At 46.8% G+C, this 19,055-nt stretch overlaps 1 protein-coding gene across 1 annotated transcript in view; it reads left to right on the top strand.

Moving 5' to 3' along the window:
* F8 (coagulation factor VIII) overlaps positions 1-19,055 on the top strand; it is a 99,358-nt gene that overhangs the window by 35,504 nt on the left and 44,799 nt on the right. Inside the window, exons 9-14 of the mRNA XM_040322800.1 lie at positions 1,115-1,244; positions 3,299-3,386; positions 8,157-8,368; positions 12,357-12,507; positions 12,655-12,861; positions 16,817-17,411. Coding sequence (XP_040178734.1) covers positions 1,115-1,244; positions 3,299-3,386; positions 8,157-8,368; positions 12,357-12,507; positions 12,655-12,861; positions 16,817-17,411 — 1,383 coding nt within the window. The remainder of the gene's footprint in view (positions 1-1,114; positions 1,245-3,298; positions 3,387-8,156; positions 8,369-12,356; positions 12,508-12,654; positions 12,862-16,816; positions 17,412-19,055) is intronic.

Genomic DNA, 19,055 nt, shown 5'->3' with positions numbered 1-19,055 from the left:
CGCTGTGTTCAGTGTTCCGCCAATCACGGACATTCTTTCATCCTCGGACAAGAGGACGTCCGTGATTGGCGGAACACTGAAGACAATGTCTGCTGGGAGACTGTTCGAGGATGAGAGGACCTCCGTGATAGGCGGAACACAGTGTCAAATGCCTATGACGGAACGGAATGCCAGGAAGAAGCCGCGACTTTAAAAAAATGGATGCATATCAAGGATTCCGGTACTCAGGCACAGTGAGACTGCAATGGGCACAGTGAGGTATGGCACAGTGAGACTGCAATGGGCACAGTGAGACTGCAATGGGCACAGTGAGGTATGGCACAGTGAGACTGCAGTGGGCACAATGAGACTGCAATGGGCACAGTGAGGTATGGCACAGTGATGCCGCCTACACACGATCAGTCCATCCGATGAGAACAGGCCGATGGACCGTTTTCATCGGTTAACCGATAAGGCTGACTGATGGTCCGTCGCGCCTAAAAAAACGATCATGTCAGAACGCGGTGACGTAAAACACAACGACATGCTGAGAAAAACTAAGTTCAATGCTTCCAAGCATGCGTCGACTTGATTCTGAGCATGCGTGGATTTTTAACCGATGGTTGTGCCTACTAACGATCGTTTTTTTCCCATCGGTTAGAAATCCATCGGTTAAATTTAAAACAAGTTGGCTTTTTTTTAACCGATGGTTAAATAACCGATGGTGCCCACACACGATCGGTTTGGACCGATTAAAACGGTCCATCAGACCATTCTCATCGGTTTAACCGATCGTGTGTACGCGGCATGAGACTGCAATGGGCACAGTGAGGTATGGCACAGTGAGACTGCAATGGGCACAGTGAGGTATGGCACAGTGAGACTGCAATGGGCACAGTGAGGTTGCAAATGGGCACAGTGAGGCGTGCAAATGGGCATTGTTGACTCTCTTTTCCACTTACAGTAGCTGCTGCATTCTCACCCTAGGCTTATACTCGAGTCAAAAGTTTTCCCATTTTTTTGTGGTAAAATTAGGTCCTTGGCTTATATTCGGGTCGGCTTATACTCGAGTATATACTGTGATTAAATACAAATTGATCCTTTCAGTTATCTTCTTTTTTTTTTTGTTAAACAGGAATCGTTTTACTAAAGTGCTGTATAGAGAATTTACCAACTCTGAATTCACTCACCAAAAACCTTCAGAAATTCCTGGAACGGGAATTCTTGGCCCTGTTCTCAGAGGGGAAGTTGGAGACCAAATTAAGGTAAAAATAATAATACTAGCAATAATAATAATTAGCAGTAGTGTAGTATTATTAGTAGTAGTATTAGCAGTACTAGTATTATTAGTAAAGGAATAGTATTATTATTAGTAGTACTAGTATTATTATTAGTACTAGTATTATTATTATTAGTACTAGTATTATTATTAGTAGCACTAGTAGTATTAGTTGTATTAGTATTATTATTAGTAGTAGTATTAGTATTAGTGGCCCAGATTCACAGTGGAGATACTCCGTCGTATCTCTCAGAGTATCTATGCGGCTGATTCATAGAATCAGTTACGCATAGATATCCCTAAGATCCGACAGGTGTAATTGTTTTACACTGTCGGATCTTAGGATGCAGTACCGCGGCCGCCGCTGGGGGGAGTTCGCGTCGTAAACCAGCGTCGGATATGCAAATTAGGAGTTACGGCGATCCACAACGGTTTTTCGCAATCGCTACGTCGCTGCTAGTCTAGTTTCCCGTCGCAAAGTTAGTCGTCGTTTTGGGTGCCCTAACTTTACACAGCACACGTATGTGCTGTATAAAGTATGGCCGTCGTTCCCGCGTCAAAATTTAAAGATTCACGTCGTTTGCGTAAGACGTCCGGGAATACGAAAATACGCTACGCACGTCGCCGTTCGAAAAAATAACGTCACGTCGCGCAAAGCACGGCGGGTAATTCAAATTGAGCATGCGCAGTAGGTCCGGCGTGGGAGCGCGCCTAATTTAAATGGCACACGCCCCTTTGAATTACGCGGGCTTACGCTGGAGGCCGCCGGCGTAGTTTTCATCGCAAGTGCTTTGTAAATCAGGCACTTGCGATGAAAACTTGCGGCGGTGTAACGTATCTACGATACGTTACGCCGCCGCACTTCTACCTGAATCTGGCCCACTATTATTATTAGTAAAGGAATAGTATTATTATTAGTAGTATTGGTAGTACTATTATTATTATTAGAAGTAGTAGTAGTAGTAGCACTAGTAGTATTAGTAGTACTAGTAGTACTAGTATTATTATTAGTAGTAGTAGTATTAGTAGTACTAGTATTATTAGTAAAGGAATAGTATTATTAGTAGTATTGGTAGTACTATTATTATTATTATTAGTAGTAGTAGCACTAGTATTATTAGTAAAGGAATAGTATTATTAGTAGTATTGGTAGTACTATTATTATTATTATTAGTAGTAGTAGCACTAGTATTATTAGTAAAGGAATAGTATTATTAGTAGTAATGCTAGTATTATTATGAGTAGTACTAGTATTATTATTAGTAGTACTAGTATTATTATTATTAGTACTAGTATTATTATTAGTAGCACTAGTAGTATTTCTCAATAAGTGTGTATTGATTGGTTTGCGCAAAAGCTATTGCGTCTACCAAGTATGGGATAGATTCAGGACTTTTTATACATTTTTTTCTTGTTTTTACTAGTAATGGTGGCGATCAGTGATTTTTAGCGGTTCTGCGACTTGTGGCGGACAAATCTGGCACCTAGCTGACACTTTTTTGGGGACCAGTGACACCAATACAGTGATCAGTGCTAAAAATATGCACTGTCACTGTACTATTGAGGCTGGCAGGGAAAGGGTTAACACCAGAGTGCGATCAAAGGGTTAAATGTGCTCCTAGGGAGTGATTTCAAACTGTGTGGGGGAATGCTGACACTGGGGGAATACAGAGATCCGTGTTTCTGCTTAGCAGTAACAAAAGATCTTAATTTTCCTCTCCGGCAGAACGGCGATCTGATTTGTTTACATAGACAAACTGCGTCTTCTCTGAACGATCGCCGGGTCCGCTGATTGGCTCCCGCTGTGTCCAATCACAGCGGGAGTAGGGATCTGGTGGAGTGCACGTCCCAGACCAGGGACAAACGGGGACGTACAGGCACGTGAATTTGCGCTAAAGGGCTGCCCTGCCGCAGTACATGTACACGGGGCGGTCCTTAAGCGGTATACTCATAATGGCCATCTGAATCATCATGCCTATAGATTCCTTTGGCAGATTAATAAAATGCATTGATAAAATGTTGTTGTCTTGTGTTTGTTAGATTGTATTCAAGAATCTGGCTCATCGTCCATTTAACTTATATCCTCAAGGGCTGAGCAGTGTGAGTTCCAATCACCCTTCTATGGCAGGTACGGTAAATATTGGTTCAGTGTAAGATATGTATGGCAAGTCAATCTGTTGAGAATCTGTACATTATGGCGTTATTACCTCAGACTAAAGTTATATAATGCTCTTCCTATAGGTGAAAGACATTTACATACCTCCCAAAGCCTGACTGGAATACCCCCAGGACGTTGCTATGACGTTGCTAAGGAAGGCCTAGCTATTACTGCTCACCCCCACCATTATAAGAGTGATCTCTTCCTCTAACTTAAACCCCCTCACATACTCTTTCTCTCCCCTGATGCAGTAACTTTGAGCTCTGCTTTTAAAAGCTCGCTCCTGTGATGGAGGAGGTGAGCAGTAATGATTAGGCCTCACTTAGAAACGTCCTGGGAGTATTCCACTCAGACTTCAGGTCCGTAAACAGCCTAAACCTATAGCAAGGGCATTATTCAGATTTATTCAGGCGTCCCCTTTGCCTTCTAAAAAAAAAATTAGTAGTACTAGTATTATTAGTAAAGGAATAGTATTATTAGTAGTAGTACTAGTACCTGTTCTGTAGATGTATGGCTCTATTAGGTAGATTCAAAAAGAATTAGGCCGGCTTATCAGTAGATAAGCCGACCTAACTCCGAATCTACGCCGCCGTATGTTTAAGCGTATGCTCAAACAGAGATACGCTTAAACATATCTAAGATAGACCGGCTTGCGCCGTCCTATCTTAGATTGCAATTTTTCGGATGGCCGCTAGGTGGCGCTTCCATTGCGGCCGGCGTAGATTATGTAAATGAGCTTGTACGCCGATTCACGAACGTACGCCCGGCCGCCGCAGTCAAATTACTTTGTTTCCGTAAGGCCTTAGGCAGCCTAAAGTTATTCCACCTATGAGGTGGAATAACAATGTTAAAGTATGGCCGCCGTTCCCGCCGCGAGGTTCGAATTTTTTACGTAGTTTGCGTAAGTCGTCCGCGAATCGGGAGTTACGTCGTTTAGGTCCACGTCTAAATCAATAGGCCCGTACGGCGTACTTAGCCGCAGTGTGCACTGGGAAATGTAGGCGCCCGGCGCATGCGCAGTAGCAAAGAACGTCAAAAAACTTGAGGTCAAGCCTCATTACCATACAATACGCCCCCCTCCAACCAATTTGAATTAGGCGCCCTTACGCCCGCCGCGATTACACTACGCCGCCCTAAGTAAGGAGGTAAGTGCTTTGAGAATCATGTACTTGCCTCTCTTACTTAAGGCTGCGTAGTGTAAACACGCTAGGCTATGCCGTCTTAACATTGCACGGCCGTACCTGAATCTACCTATTTATCTGCAGTGTGAGATCATCTAAGGCCCCATGCACACGAGACGCTGTTAAACGCGCGTTCAGAGGCATTTGGACACTTTTTTCAACTGCCCCTGAACGCATTCAATGTTATCCTATGTGTCCATGCACACAGTCTTGTTGTTTTTGGTGTTTTTAGGCAGTTGCGTTTAACCTCGGTTTTCCAGAAGCAAAAAAATGGGTTCCAGACGCAAAATGTGGCTAAACGCGGTACCGCTTATAAGCGTTTTTAAAGGTGACCTATTTTTTTTAAATGAGAAATCTTAAAAATTATGGCAAATCATGAAAAAACATTAAAAAAATATATAAATTTAATTGCTTGCATTGCTTGCGGCCGCCGGGCACGCGCATCAGGTTCCCAGTGACGCTGCGGGTGCGCGCGTGCACCTCCTAGTGGCTCGGGAAGGCGAGGATGTCATATGACATCCTCCCAGAACAAGAGGCTTATCGTCCCGCTGTCATTTGACGGCGGGCGGTAGCCTAGTGGTTAATGAAAGCTTATATATATATATATATATATATATATAATTTGTTTTTTGTTTTTTTTACACCACAAGCGCAGTTGCACACCTCCCAACTTTCTGAGATGTGAATAAGGGACACCCCTTTTAGCAAAAATGATGTAGGCATAGGACACACCCCTCTTAAAGGAGAATTGTACAAAAAAAATGATTAATTAAACCACAAATGCTTTTTTTTACCACTACTGTTCCTTTATATTGGGGCAGATCCTCGTACAGCGGCGCATTTATGTGCCGGGCGTAGCGTATCTAAGATACACTACGCCGCCGTAACATACTTGTTTTTTTTCAAACCCAGAAAGAATCCGCGCCGTAAGTTACGGCAGCGTAGTGTATCTTTGCCGGCGTAATGGCGCCTAATTCAAATGGATGTAATGGGGGCGTGTTTTATGTAAATACGTCGTGACCCGACGTAAACAAAGTTTTTTTTTAACTGCACATGCGCCGTCCGTGGGGGTATCCCAGTGCGCATGCTCGAAATTAACTCGGAACAAGCCAATGCTTCCGACGGTGACGTCATTCTACGCAAATCCCTATTCGCGAACGACTTACGCAAACGACATAAAAATTTCAAAATTCTACGTGGGAACGACGGCCATACTTAACATTGAGTACGCCTCATAACAGCAGCTTTAACTATACGCTGGAAAAAGCTGAACACAAACGACGTAAAAAAATGCGCCGGCCGGACGTACGTTTGTGGATCGCCGTAAATAGCTAATTTGCATACTCAACGCGGATTTCGACGGAAAGGCCACCTATCGGCCGCCAAAAAATTGCATCTAAGATCCGACGGCGTACTAAGATGTACGCCTGTCGGATCGATCCCAAAGATACGACGCGGGAAATTTAAAATTACGCCGGCGTATCAAGAGATATGCCGGCGTAATGCTTTTGTGGATCTGCCCCATTGTCTAGAAATCAGATGAAATTTTTAGTGCTGCGAAAAATTTTTGCTAGATATATAGGCCCAGATCCACAAAGAAATTACGCCGGCGTATCTATTGATACGCCGCGTAATTTCTACGATGCCCCATCGTATCTTTGTTTTGTATCCACAATACGACTGAATGTGGGCTCGATCCGACTGGCGTACGTCTTAGTACGCCGTTGGATCTTAGGTGCATATTTACGCTGGCCGCTAGGTGGCGCTTCAGTTGATTTCCGCGTAGAGTAGGCAAATGAGCTGGATACGGCGATCCACAAACGTACGTCTGCCCGGCACATTTTTTTACGTCGTTTACGTAAGGCTTTTTTCGGCGTACCGTTACCCCTGCTCTATGAGGCGTACGCAATGTTAAGTATGGACGTCGGGCCAGCGTCAAATTTTCCGTTGTGTACGTCGGTTGCGTAAAACGTTTGCGAATAGGGCTTTGCGTAAATTACGTTCACGTCGAAAGCATTGACTATTTGCAACGTGATTTCGAGCATGCGCACTGGGATACCCCCACGGACGGCGCGTGCGCCGTTAAAAAAAAACATAATTTACGTGGGGTCAAGATGAATTACCATAAAACACGCCCACATCTCATCCATTTGAATTGCGCGCCCTTACGCCGACACAGTTACACTACGCCGCCGTAACTTACAGCGCAAATTCTTTGTGCATACGGAAAATACGCTGTGTTACGGCGGTGTAGTGTATCTGAGATACGCTACGCCAGGCTTAGATATGCGCCGAGGTACGTGGATCTGGCCCACAGTGCATTTTATATAACCTATATAGATCAGACCAAAAGGAAGGACAAATGAGGAGCAAAGAGGGAGAAGAGGGACTTTGTTTCCGAATGAGGGACAGTCCCTGGAAATCAGGGACATTTGGGAGCTATGCAGTTGATTGGTTGCTATTAGGGTTGCCACCTGTCCAGGATTCACCCTGACAGTCCGGGTTTGGAATTATGTGTCCGGGTTTCAGTCTGCTCCCCAAGTAACGTGGCTGCCCAAGTAACTGAGATAGTCACACACAAATCTGTGTGATGTGAGCAAGAGCAGTTTGGCCACACCCACCGTTTGCCACACCCACCGTTTGCCACACCCACCGTTTGCCACACCCACTGTTTGCCACAGCGCGCTGCATTACCACTCTCATTGGGGCATCCAAAGATGTCCCAGGTCTTTTATAATCTTAAAGGGCTAGATTCAGGTAGCCAGGCGCATTGTTACGGCGGCAAAAGCGTATCGTATTTACGCTACGCCGCCGTAAATCAGAGAGGCAAGTGCTGTATTCACAAAGCACTTGCCTCCTAAGTTACGGCGGCGTAGCGTAAATGGGGCCGGCGTAAGCGCGCCTAATTCAAATGAGTATGAGGGGGGCGTGTTTTATGTAAATGGGTGGTGACCCGACGTGATTGACGTTTTTTTACGAACGGCGCATGCGCCGTCCGTGTACATATCCCAGTGTGCATTGCTCCAAAGTACGCCGCAAGAACGTATTGGTTTCGACGTGAACGTAAATTACGTCCAGCCCTATTCACGAACGACTTACGCAAACAACGTAAAAAATTCTAAATTCGACGCGGGAACGACGTCCATACTTAACATTGGCTACGCCGCATAGAAGCAGGAGCAACGTTACGCCGGAAAAGCCTTACGCAAACGACATAAAGAAAATTCCGCCAGGCGCACGTACGTTTGTGAATCGGCGTATCTAGGTAATTTGCATATTCTACGCCGAAAACGACGGAAGCGCTACCTAGCGGCCAGCGTAAATATGCACCCTAAGATACGACGGTGTAAGAGACTTACGCCAGTCGGATCTTAGGCTAATTTCGGCGTATCTTGCTTTCTGAATACAGAAAAAAGATACGCCGGCGCAGCTTTGACATCACGCGGCGTATCTATAGCTACGCCGGCGTAAATCAATGCTGAATCTAGCCCATAGTGTATACTATGAAAAAAAATGTGCCGCTAAAGTGTCCGGGTTTCCGCCTCTTCCTATTTTCCAGGTGAGCAGTTAAGGGATTACCCCGTCTATCCCAATGATTCCATCACATACATCTGGCAGGTGACCCCATATGACAGTCCGGCTTCATCAGACCCGCGGTGTCTTACTCGTTTCTACTCAAGCTTCCTCAATTTACAGAAAGATTTAGCGTCCGGCCTCATTGGGCCTCTGCTTATTTGCTCAAAACAGACTTTGGATCGAGCAGGAAATCAGGTAAATATATATATTTTTTTTCATATATTTTATTTGTATCAAAACGTATCTGTTATTTGCATATATATACCATGGAACCAAAAGTAGGTGGACACCCGACCATCGCACCCCTATGAGCTTGTTGGACATCCCATTCCAAAACCATAGCGTTGTCACCTCTTTGAGGCTTTTAACCACTTCCCTTCCGCGCTATAGCCGAATGACGGCTACAGCGCGGACCCCAATTGCCGTCCTCCCCTTTGCGCACTCCTCAGGGCGCGCGCGGCGTGCGCTGTGATCACCCGAGTCCTTGAGACTCGGGTGATTACAGATACAAGTAAGGGGCTGGTCCCGGCCCCTTACCACGTGATCAGCTGTCAGCCAATGACAGCTGATCACGTGATGTAAACAAAGCTCGGCCGACAGCGTGAGGAGAAAAAAAAAGCCAATCGCCGGCTTAGGTTTCAAGGGACATCGGTCCCGAACAGGAAGGAGGCACATCTGCCTCTATGTGCCAATCTAAACCCCATGCCAGTGCCACCTGCCAATACCACCTCCAGTGTCCACAGTGACCACCAGTGCTACCTATCAATTCCATTGGTGCCAATCAGTGCCTCATCAGTGCCACCTAGCATTGGCCATTATTGCCACCCATCTGTGCCCATTATTGTCACCCATCAGTGCCCAATCAGTGCCACCTATCAATGCCACCTATTAGTGCCCATTATTGCCACCTACCAGTGCCACCCACCAGTGCTGCCTATCAGTGCTGCCTTATCGGTGCCCATCAGTGCAGCCCATCGGTGCCCATCAGAACAGCCCACCAGTGCCACCTATCAATGCCCATCACCATTGGTGCCAATCAGTGCCTCATCAGTGCCACCTAGCAGTGGCCATTATTGCCACCCATCAGTGCCCATTATTGTCACACATCAGTGCCCATCAGTGCCACCTATTAGTGCCCATTATTGCCACCCATCAGTGCCCATTATTGCCACCCACCAGTGCTGCCTATCAGTGCCCACCAGTGCTGCCTATCAGTGCCGCCTTATCGGTGCCCATCAGCAGGGCTGATCCGCCCTATAGGCTCACTATGCAAGCCTCATAGGGCCCCACAAAGCTGCGGAAGGGCCCCCCAAATTACTAAAGGCCCCGCCTGATGAGAAGTCATTTTTCGGCCCCTCACCTGCTTCTGAACTCGCTGGCTGCATGGGAGAAGAGGTAAGAAGTCAGCACCTCCCGCTTCTCAATTTAATGTAAGATGTCATTTCTGACAGCAGAACACCCCTTTAATGCTTAATGTGACATGTCACTGTCGGCGACCCCCCCCCCCCCACTGCTTCCATGTCATTTTGCTTAGGGCCCCAGGGAGGTCAGGATCGGCACTGCCCATCAGTACAGCCCACCAGTGCTGCCTATCAGTGCCGCCTCATCAGTGCCCGTCTGTGCAGCCCATCGGTGCCCATCAGTGCAGCCTCATCAGCGTACATCAATGAAGGAGAAAAATTACATGTTTGCAAAATTTTATAACAACATTTTTAAAAATATTATCATTTTTTTTATTCATTTTTTTTTTTTAATTTACCAAAAATAAAAACAGCAGAGGTGATCAAATACCACCAAAATAAAACTCTATTTGTGGGGGAAAAAATTATAAAAATTTCATTTGGGTACAGCGTTGTATGACCGCGCAATTGTCATTCAAAGTGCATCAGCGCTGAAAGCTGAAAATTGGTCTGGGCAGGAGGGGGATTTAAGTGCCCGGTAAGCAAGTGGTTAGCTGAGGCCAGGCACTGATGTTGGACAAGAAGGCCTGGCTCGCAGTCTCCACTGTAATTCATCCCAAAGGTGTTCTATCAGGTTGAGGTCAGGACCCTGTGCATTCCAGTAAAGTTCCTCCACCCCAAACTCGCTCATCAATGTCTTTATGGACCTTGCTTTGTGCACTGGTGCGCAGTCATGTTGGAACAGGAAGGGGCCGTCCCCAAACTGTCCCCACAAAGTTGGGAGCGTGAAATTGTCCAAAAGATCTTGGTATGCCGATACCATAATGCCGCGTACACACGATCGGAATTTCCGTCAAGAAAAGTTTGATGTGAGCTTTTGGTCGAAAATTCCGACCGTGTGTAGGCTCCATCGGACTTCTTCTGTCGGAATTTACGACAGCAAAAATTTGAGAGCTGGATCTCAACTTTTCCGACGGGAAAAGTTCTTGTCGGAAATTCCGATAGTCTGTATGCAATTCTGACACGCAAAAAAAAACACGCATGCTCGTAATGGTTTTGCAAATAGCAGATCAGATCCTCCTATTCTTGGGTCCCTCTTCGGCTCTCCTGGCCCCTCCCTCCTGTTGAGTACCCCCATAGCAAGCAGCTTGCTGTGGGGGAACCCTAGCGGCAGCTCCCTGTGTCTATTCAGGCCTGGCCCCGCCCCCTCTGTCATAATTGGCTCAATGACTTTGATTGACGGGAGCCAATGGCTGTCTCAGCCAATGAGGAGGGAGAGTCCCGGACAGCCGAGTCTCTCATGCAACATTGCTGGATTGAGATAGGGCTCATGTAAGTATTAGGGGGGCTGAGGGGGGGAAGATAAAAAAAACGTTCTGCCTTTACAACCACTTGAAGTGTCTCTTCTCCAATAAGTAAGTTTAACCACCTCCATACAGGGCACTTATACACCTTCGCGCCCAGACCAATTTTTAGCTTTCAGCGCTGTTGCACTTTGAATGACAATTGCGCGGTCATGCTACACTGTACCCAAACTAAATTTTTATAATTTTGTACCCACAAATAGAGATTTCTTTTGGTGGTATTTGATCACCTCTGGGATATTTATTTTCTGCAAAAAAAAAAAAAAAAATTTTTTTTTCTGTTATAAAACATTGTAAATAAGTACGTTTTCTCCTTCACTGATGGGCACTGATGGTACTGCACTGATGGGCACCGATGAGGTGGCAATGATGTGGTGGCATTGATGGGCACTAATATGCGGCACTGATGGGCGGCACAGATGGGCACGCATAGGCGGCATGGATGGGCTTGGATAGGCGGCACAGATGGGCACAGATAGGCGGCACGGACGAGCACGGATAGGCGGCACGGACGGGCATGGATAGGCGGCACGGATGGGCACTGATAGGCGGCGTGGATGGGCACTGATAGGCGGCATTGATGGGCACTGATAGGTGGCACGGATGGGCATAGATGGGCACTATTGTATGTGTTGTACTAATGGATGCCAATCAGTGCCAAACAATGCCTGCCAATCAGTGATGCCCATTGTGGGCACTGATTGGCATCCATTGCGGCACTGATTGGCATCCATTTTTTGTGTCCTCCTCATCCCTGGTGGTCTAGGGTGGCATCTTTTTATTTATTTTTTTCTGGTGGTCTATATGGCCATCCCTGGTGGTCTAGTGGGCATCCCTGGTGGTCCAGTGGGCATCCTCGGGGGGGCTGTGCTTATAATCGATCAGCACAACCCCCCCCCCCCTGTCACAGGAGCAGCCGATCGGCTCTTCTCTACTCGCGTCTGACAGACGCGAGTGAGGAAAAGCCGATTACCGGCTTTTCCTATTTACATCGTGATCAGCCGTGATTGGACACGACTGATCACGTGGTAAAGTGTCTCCGTGAGAGACTCTTTACCTTGATCGGTGTTGCGGGGTGTCAGACTGATACCCTGCAACAACGATCGCCGCGATGCGCGCCCCCGGGGGCGCGCAGCGGCTCAGAATCCTGAGGACGTCATACGACGTCCAGTCAGGATTCTACAACCACTTTGCCGACGTCAATTTGTCATTGGCGGGCGGCAAGTGGTTAAAGTTTGTAGTCATTTGTCATAACTCCTCCCTTATCAGCTTTGTTGCCCTTCTCTGGGTTCTCTCCAGTTCCAGCACATCCTGGTGACCAAAACTGGACGGCATACCCAAGATGTGGCCGGACCAGAGTCTTTTTAAAGTGGTAGAATTCTAGTTTTATTTGACATACTATGTCCATGTTGTTTGTAGATAATTACAGATAAGGAAAATATCCTCTTCTTCTGCATCTTCAATGAAACGCTCAGCTGGTACCATGAAGAAGATAGGCAACAGTCTGCTGTAACCTCATCAGAAGACAAGGGCGCCATTGGGAAACCTCCGGGATCCAGCCTGATATATAGTATGTAGAATGCCAATGCATATATTGATCTTTTTTCTTGCTAATCCTGAAATACAATTTAACTGAATGTGAAAGGCAATGGCATTTCTATTGTCATGATGATGATACCTACCTTCCATTAACCACCAGATTTTTTTTTCTTTCCAGCCATAAATGGGATCTTGGATTCTCTGCAGCTCAGTATTTGCCAGAGTGAGGTCAGCGTGTGGCACGTGTTAAATTTGGGTCTGGGCACAGAACTGATCTCCATTTATTTTGGAGGCAACACCTTCATGGTGGACTCAAGCTATCAAGAAACACTGACTCTGATCCCGATGAATGGAAAGACGGTCATTATGGTCATGGAAAAAACAGGTCTGTTACTTTATCTTAACTCTCTTGATAGTAAATACTAACTAAAACCTTCAAGGCAGCCTTTATAGGCATGTTCATGAATTATGCTGTTGATCCAGAAAACAGACAAGACCTGTCACTCTGTTTGGTGGACCCACTGTGTTTGGTGGTAGATGCCCAACCCAAGGGCGGATCCAGAGTCTAGTCTCGGGAGGGGCACTGACAGAAAATGAGGTGTTGCTTACAGAAATCAATTAGGTGTCCGGTGTGTCCGCTGCAATGTTGCGTACCGCTAAAAAATCAATGATCGCCGCCATTACTAGTAAAAAAATATTTAAATATAAATGCCATAAATCTATCCCATAGTTTGTAGACGATTGTCAGGGACTGCAGACATGGTACAAGAGATGGTCAGAGACTGCAGACGTGGTACAAGAGATGGTCAGAGAATGCAGACATGGTACAAGAGATGGTCAGAGACTGCAGACATGGAACAAGAGATGGTCAGAGACTGCAGACATGGTACAAGAGATGGTCAGAGACTGCAGACATGAAACAAGAGATGGTCAGAGACTGCAGACATGGTACAAGAGATGGTCAGAGACTGCAGACATGGTACAAGGGATGGTCAGAGACTGCAGACATGGTGCAAGAGATGGTCAGAGACTGCAGACATGGTACAAGGGATGGTCAGAGACTGCAGACGTGGTACAAGGGATGGACATGGTACAAGGGATGGTCAGAGACTGGAGACATGGTACAAGAGATGGTCAGAGACTGAAGACATGGTACAAGAGATCAATGCAGCCTCATCAGTGCCCATCATTGCAGCCTCACTGTACATATGAACGCAGCCCCACTTTTGTATATTAATGCAGCCCCACTTTTGTATATAAATGCAGTCCCACTTTTGTATATAAATTCAGTCCCACTTTTGTATATAAATGCAGTCCCACTTTTGTATATAAATTCAGTCCCACTTTTGTATATAAATTCAGTCCCACTTTTGTATATGAATGCAGCCCCACTTTTGTATATAAATGCAGCCCCACTTGTGTATATAAATGCAGCCCCACTTTTGTATATGAATGCAGCCCCACTTTTTTTTTTTTTAAAGCCAATGTGACATGATTGTCTCGGGGGGGGGGCAATTGCCCTGTTGCCCCCCCCTGGATCCGCCGTTGGCCCAACCAGCAGGCAGGAGGTGTATATACTCAGACAGATGGACAGAAGTAGCAATTCAGCAAGCTTGTAGGCAGATGCAGTCTGTACTCCCCACTGTAGGTGGCGCTCAACCGAAGTGGCAGTGCAGAAGTGGAAGGAAGTCTTTGGCTTTCTGTGGTCCCAAGGAGACCGTTTTTTTAATTGGGCGCTGGGGCCCCATGTGACTCCAGTGGCCATCTTGAGTCAGGCAGAGTCTATTTTAGACGCCGGCTCCCGGGTTTGGTGCGCTGTAGGGACAGGTTCCCCGTCTGGCAGCATCAGAAGAGGATATTTTCCTTATCTGTAATTATCTACAAACAACATTGACAAGGACATAGTATCAGTGTTGCCAACCGTCCGTATTTTTACGGACAGTCCGTAAAAGCTGGCACTTTTTCCCCCGTCCGTAAATGTCTGTAGTTGCGGGAATGTGCCAGTAAAAATAGCCGAGATCGGTTTGGCTTGGAACTGCGCATCCTGTAACTAACCAGGAGGTCGGAGGAGCACAGCACTAGAGCAGGAGCTGCATCCAGGCAATACAAAGTTCACAGGGGCGTCGGGGACGGACAGAGTGACATACAGCCCAGCCGGCGACAGTGACATCAGGTGATGGTGGCAGAGGGGGATCCGATGGAGGCAGGGGGTGATGGTGGCATAGCAGAAGGGGACGATAGGGGTTAATGAAGGCAGGGGGTTAATGGAGGCAGGGGGAGAATTAAAATTAAAAAAACAATTTTTTTCCCAAAAAATTGCATTTGAAAAAACGATGTGCGAATACGGCGTGACATAAAAAATTGCAAATCCCACCACTTTATTCTCTAGGGCCTCTGCTTTAAAAAAAATATATATATAATGTTTGTTACATGTGAACAAAAAGTGCCAGAAAAGGTCCAGACTGGAAATAGTTAAAGGGCAACTGCAGCCTTGTACAGTTTTCATCTAAGGCCTCATTCACACGAGGCGGACTCGGTTGCTACGGAGTCCGCCTGCTCCCGCCAGCTCAGCGGGAGATCAGTCCGCAGATCTCCGCCTAGCCGACGGATGACAAGCTCCTCTCTGCTCACTAAGCGGGGAGGGGCTTGTCGGGGACCGCTGTCTCCTATGGAGCGATCTGATGAAAACGGACAGCATGTCTGTTTTCATCAGATCTTACCCGATCCGATCCGCCATGGACGGATGGGGACGTGCCCCCTATATGTCTGTTTTTAGCGGGTCGGATGTCAGCGGACATGTCTCCGCTGACATCCGACGCTCCATAGGGATGCATGGAGCGGCCGTTCAGGTCCGCCGTCAAAACTGACAGGCGGACCTGAACGATCCGTCCGTGTGAATGAGGCCTAAGTTGTTGCTTCCCACTAATTTAAATACTTACCTTTAGCCATTATCCAATGATGTGTGGACCCCCCCTGGGAGCTGCAGAGCCTTTCTCCCAAAATGTCCAGCGTATGCACGCCACTTATTTCTTTTTAAGGGAAAGGGACTGATTGGGTGTGCCAGGAGTATAAATTTCCATAGGAGGAACTGATGGGGCAGTACAGAGCAGGCACTTTGGTAGAAAGGCTGGTGGCTCCAAATGGGCAGCACTTAGAGCCACCAGTCTTCCCACCAGAGATGGGGAAATATTATCATAAAAAAAACGTATAAGGGTTCAATTGTACTCTTTAAAGCGGAGTTCCGGCCACAATTTCACTTTTTAAATATAAATACCCCTGTAATACACAAGCTTAATGTATTCTAGTAAAGTTAGTCTGTAAACTAAGGTCCGTTTTGTTAGGTTGTTACAGCATTTAGACACTTTATAAAATAGAAATTGACTGGGGCCATCTTAAGTGTGGGCATCATGAAGCCAGACTGTATGACTTCCTGGATTTCAGCCTTGCAGATCTCGCACATGCTCAGTGCTGCACAAGCAGTGTAATAGGTTTCAGATCAGGTTTCAGCACCTGTACTGTCCAAGTCACATGATTCTTCGAGACTGGGGAGTGCACAGACTCCTGGAAAGTTACACCCACTACATTCCCAGGAGTCTGTGCGGTGTAGGTTGGGAAGCTTAAAGCGGTGGTTCCCCCTTAAAAACAACTTTTTTTTATTCCACTGCCCCCCCACATTCCATCACGATTAAGGCACATATTTTTTTTTCCCTGCTGTACATACCTTACTACAGCATATTCACCCGTGCATCCGGGTTGCGAGTCCCGCGGGAGTGGGCGTTCCTCACATGCTGTTGATTGACGTTTTGCCCAAAAACGAGCTCTCCCCCCGTCGCGTAAGCCGCGTCACGATTGGCGAAAGGAGCCGAACGGCGATGCGCATGCGCAGTATATCGCCGACTCGCCGTTCGGCTCCTTTCGCCAACCGTGACGCGGCTTACGCGACGGGGGGAGAGCTCGTTTTTGGGCAAAACGTCAATCAACAGCATGTGAGGAACGCCCACTCCCGCGGGACTCGCAACCCGGATGCACGGGTGAATATGCTGTAGTAAGGTATGTACAGCAGGAAAAAAAAAATATGTGCCTTAATCGTGATGGAATGTGGGGGGGCAGTGGAATAAAAAAAAGTTGTTTTTAAGGGGGAACCACCGCTTTAAGCACCTAGGTGCAGGAAGAGGGAAGATTAACTATTCTGCCTAGCAACAACACTTTAAAGGCATCTAAAATATTTTTTTTTTTTTCTTAAAGGACTAATGACATTTTTTTAAAACTACTGATGTAATGTTATATTTATGGGTGGAACTCCACTTTAAATTCACGACTGGTTGATTAATTTCCTGTAGGACAATGGCACGTGGCACCAGACTCCCCTCTGGCAGATTTAGGTATGCGGGCAACATTAAAAGTCATTCGCTGTGAGCATCATGAAGATGACTACTATGAATACAATCATGAAGAGTCAAAAGATTTCACCCCCGATCCCACTTTTTATCAGTTTCCACTTATTGCCCCTTTCAAAACCCCACCTTCCGGACCTCAGAGCTACTTACAGAAATCACCGACCCCAGAATATTTGGATGATGGAATCCTAAACGACGAAGATTCTACAAAAGCTTTGCAACCCGTTGGATCTACTGAAACTCAAAGTGGCAAGGTGAAAGGGGAACCAGCTAAAGAGTTAAATAGACAGCGCAGAGATACCACGGGGCAAATCGGCCCAGCAAAAAAACTGTTAGAAAATGGATCTCATGCTAATAACTCGGCGGATGGCAACGTGGACTTTTATGATGATTACAGCGGTGATTTTGAGTATATTGACTTGTATGGAGAACTAGATCCTAGGAGCCACGTAGGGCAAATCCACACTTATTTCATTGCAGCTGAGGAGATAGAGTGGGATTATGGGGGTGGACAGTCCCCTTATTTTATAAAAGACAGGTAATTATATTTTTGAATTCATTTTATGTACCGTATATACTCGAGTATAAGCCAACCCTAAAATTAGCCTAGGCGCCTAATTTTACCACAAAAAAATGGGAAAACGTATTGACTCGAGTAGGGTTGTCCCGATACCACTTTTTTAGGACTGAGTACAAGTACCGATACTTTTTTTTATATTCCAGCCATGTCCCCCACATATTACAGCCATGTCCCCCACATATTACAGCCATGTCCCCCACATAATGCAGCAATGTCCCCCACATAATGCAGCCATGTCCCCCACATATTCCAGCCATGTCCCCCACATATTCCAGCCATGTCCCCCACATATTCCAGCCATGTCCCCCACATAATGCAGCCATGTCCCCCACATATTCCAGCCATGTCCCCCACATATTCTAGCCATGTCCCCCACATATTCTAGCCATGTCCCCCACATATTCTAGCCATGTCCCCCACATATTCTAGCCATGTCCCCCACATATTCTAGCCATGTCCCCCACATAATGCAGCCATGTCCCCCACATAATGCAGCCATGTCCCCCACATAATGCAGCCATGTCCCCCACATATTCCAGCCATGTCCCCCACATATTCCAGCCATGTCCCCGACATAATGCAGCCATGTCCCCCACATAATGCAGCCATGTCCCCCACATATTCCAGCCATGTCCCCCACATAATGCAGCCATGTCCCCCACATATTCCAGCCATGTCCTACATACCTCGATGATGCCGCACGTGCCGCTGTTAATCAGCGTGCGGGGAACATTACAAAAAAAAAAAATGGGAAAACGCATTGACTCGAGTAGGGTTGTCCCGATACCACTTTTTTAGGACTGAGTACAAGTACCGATACTTTTTTTTATGTACTCGCCGATACCGAATACCGATACTTTTTTTAAATGTGTCCCCAAATGCAGCCATGTCCCCCCACATATGCAGCCATGCCCCCCCCATATGCAGCCATGTCCCACCCCATATGCAGCCATGTCCCCCACATATTCCAGCCATGTCCCCCACATATTCCAGCCATGTCCCCCACATATTCCAGCCATGTCCCCCACATATTCTAGCCATGTCCCCCACATATTCTAGCCATGTCCCCCACATAATGCAGCCATGTCCCCCACATATTACAGCCATGTCCCACACATAATGCAGCCATGTCCCCCACATAATGCAGCCATGTCCCCCACATAATGCAGCCATGTCCTCCACATATTCCAGCCATGTCCCCCACATATTCCAGCCATGTCCCCCCACATATTACAGCCATGTCCCCCCACATATTACAGCCATGTCCCCCACATATTACAGCCATGTCCCCCACATATTACAGCCATGCCCCCACATATTACAGCCATGTCCCCCACATAATGCAGCCATGTCCCCCACATAATGCAGCCATGTCCCCCACATAATGCAGCCATGTCCCCCCACATAATGCAGCCATGTCCCCCACATATTCCAGCCATGTCCCCCACATATTCCAGCCATGTCCCCCACATAATGCAGCCATGTCCCCCACATATTCCAGCCATGTCCCCCACATAATGCAGCCATGTCCCCCACATATTCCAGCCATGTCCTACATACCTCGATGATGCCGCACGTGCCGCTGTTAATCAGCGTGCGGGG

The sequence above is a fragment of the Rana temporaria genome, chromosome 9 (genome assembly GCF_905171775.1).
Source record: "Rana temporaria chromosome 9, aRanTem1.1, whole genome shotgun sequence".
NCBI classification, from domain to species: domain Eukaryota; kingdom Metazoa; phylum Chordata; class Amphibia; order Anura; family Ranidae; genus Rana; species Rana temporaria.
This window is presented reverse-complemented; position numbering and strand designations above follow the sequence as displayed.